Source organism: Cynara cardunculus (genome assembly GCF_001531365.2).
Source record: "Cynara cardunculus var. scolymus isolate 2C chromosome LG 12, CcrdV1, whole genome shotgun sequence".
NCBI lineage: Eukaryota > Viridiplantae > Streptophyta > Magnoliopsida > Asterales > Asteraceae > Cynara > Cynara cardunculus.
This window is the reverse complement of record NC_037539.1, coordinates 7,916,308-7,918,862: the sequence shown is the minus strand read 5'-3', so window position 1 is coordinate 7,918,862 and position 2,555 is coordinate 7,916,308. Positions and strand designations below refer to the sequence as shown.

The 2,555-nt window shown below is 29.4% G+C and overlaps 1 protein-coding gene across 1 annotated transcript; it reads right to left on the bottom strand.

Annotated features, from left to right (window-relative positions):
* Window positions 1-858: 858 nt before the first annotated feature.
* On the bottom strand, window positions 859-2,176 carry LOC112523577 (probable membrane-associated kinase regulator 6). Its single transcript, XM_025133239.1, has 2 exons — window positions 1,522-2,176; window positions 859-1,191 (listed from the first exon to the last, which is right to left on the bottom strand). The coding sequence occupies exons 1-2, from the start codon at window positions 2,174-2,176 to the stop codon at window positions 1,184-1,186; spliced, it is 663 nt and encodes a 220-aa protein (XP_024989007.1). The 3' UTR covers window positions 859-1,183.
* Window positions 2,177-2,555: the final 379 nt, after the last annotated feature.

Sequence of the window (2,555 nt, the reverse complement as noted above, 5' to 3'; positions counted from 1 at the left end):
ATGCAAGATTGATATTTTTATATTAACATGGACATCCAACCCATTATGCAAGCCGACTAATCCTAGAACGATCATTTGCTTTGCAGATAGCCCGGAGTCACCGCATTTGAACCTCCGTGGTCACAAAGGGATTTTTATTTCTTCTTGTATTTGAACCTGGGACCTTCAGACACTTTTGACCTTTGGAGACCAAACTCAAACCAATCAGGCACCACCCTTGTAATGGTTAATATTAAAAATGGTGGACCCCTTAAATACTAAAAAATTTAACTCTAACTATACATTAAAAATATATTTTAATAACAAATAAATAAATATATGTATTATTATACAATTATTATTAAAACTCAATAATTATAATTTGTAATATTTCTATAATTAATAAATACTATTACTTGATCATTAACATTGTTCATTTAATAATGTAAATTTGAAGATTTTTTTGATTGATAAGGATTACATTAAGTAGCTAATATTACGTATTTTTAAATTTTTGGTAATGATATTTAATTTTGTTAAATATGTTTTATATATGTATCTTTAAACTTCATTGATCAGAATTGCTACAAAAAATTTCAACTTTTTTTTAATGTTGGTCTTTAGTTTAATAAATAAATTTTGTTATAAAGAGTGTTAATCATGGATATTATCATATTTCTTATTTTAATTTTAGAGAAATACATGAACAGTTTCATTAAAATTTCATTAAGTATTATATGAAACAATTTCATAACCATATATAAAACAACTTCATCATAAGAATATTATATGAAACAATTTCATAAGATTAAACAATGAAATCGACGAATGAGAGTAATATACACGGTTTGTACAAATTGGACGATTTACATTTGATCGCTCATCTCTCTCTATATATAACACACATAATAAGCTTGATGATTGATTCTAGATCTAAACATATACATAGCATTCTATGTCCTTTATCTTATTAGAATTCTTATTGTACGAGCTCGAAAAGAAAAGTTTGAACAACACGTCTACAAAATCTAACGAACCAAAGTAATTATGTCTAATGTATATATGAAACAACAATAACTGATATTAAAATTCATCTCCGTCATCGTATTACGTCTTATTAACATTTAAATTTAAAGTCTAAGTTTGCATACTCTTTTTAGCATTGATCGATCTTCTTAAATAGGAGTTTCATCCATTCCGTTCTTCAGCTTTCTGTGTATCAAAAAACCAACAAGATCTAATGAGAATTTTGATTTAAACGATCTTGGAAAGAGAAAACTAGAATAATCGTAAAAAATTAAAAATGCAAAAATATATACATATACATAGGGGAAAGTTAGAATATGACAAATGTTTTGAGAACATACGAATAAAACCTGAAAAAATTCATTTAAAGATGCATATGTGAAACCACGAACAATTCACGTGTGAATTACTTATTCATATGTTCTCAACTTATTTGCTTTTTCTTATTCGAACCACCAACCTACCATGTATGTGTGTGTGCGTGATTGTATGTGTATGAGATTCAAAAAACATTACCGAATGATCTTTTACAATGAACGACCGCCTCAAGAATTGATCTTTCATCATAGTCACACGATTCATTTTTCGAACATGAAAAATGAGGTCCATATGTTGAATTAGGACTCCAACTCTTTGTTCTCCCTAATGTGGTCGTGTAGACGTCGCTTCTCTCACTCATTTGCTCATGTGTAAGCACAGAAGATGACAAACGAACCAAATTCATCGAGCTATCCACGATTCTTATACTTTTTCGTGGTATAAGAAAGCTAAAACACTTTCTAAGCACCCTTTTGGAAGAAACTCGCCAATTCGCGAGAAGTTGACTATAACTCCTCTTATATTTTGAAGGGCTCTTTGATAGAAAATGAACCACAGGTGTAGCAGGGGATGAATGAAGCCTTGCCTCGTTGATGGATTTAGGAATCATACGCCCATTGAAGAAAATTTCATCGGCATGGACAAGATTCGGGGTGCAAATTGGAAGATCAAAACGGAAGTTATGGGATTCTTTGTGGAATCCTTGTGAATTCACAAAAGAATTTACGTTTTCTTCTTTATAGCAGTCGGTGTAATCTTCGTTGTTGTCGAATATGGCGTCGAGGGACGGTTTCCGATTGATTAACCAACTGTAGGAGAAGCTTTCAATGGTGAGAGGTTGGGAGGTTTCCATGGCTGGCTTGCAAAAAACGTAATTGAGCTTTTGACAAATGATCATGAAATAAGATTCATATAGTGCAAATTGTGAGGGGCCTACGTTTTTTATTTATATTTTAAAACATAAATAAAGTTTTTATTTTATTTTTTCCAAAAATATTTTTTGAGCAAATTACATAAAAAAAACAATGAAAATAAGTATATAATAAAATAATAAATAATAATTATTATTATTTTATAAGTGCAGAACTAATATTTATTACAATTATATATATATATATATATATATATATATGTAATCATAGAAACAACTTGGATTTTTGGTGTCTTTTTGCCATACCCATGAACCAAAGTTGACAAAATTATGTATTAACAATACAAAGTTTTGTTTGACT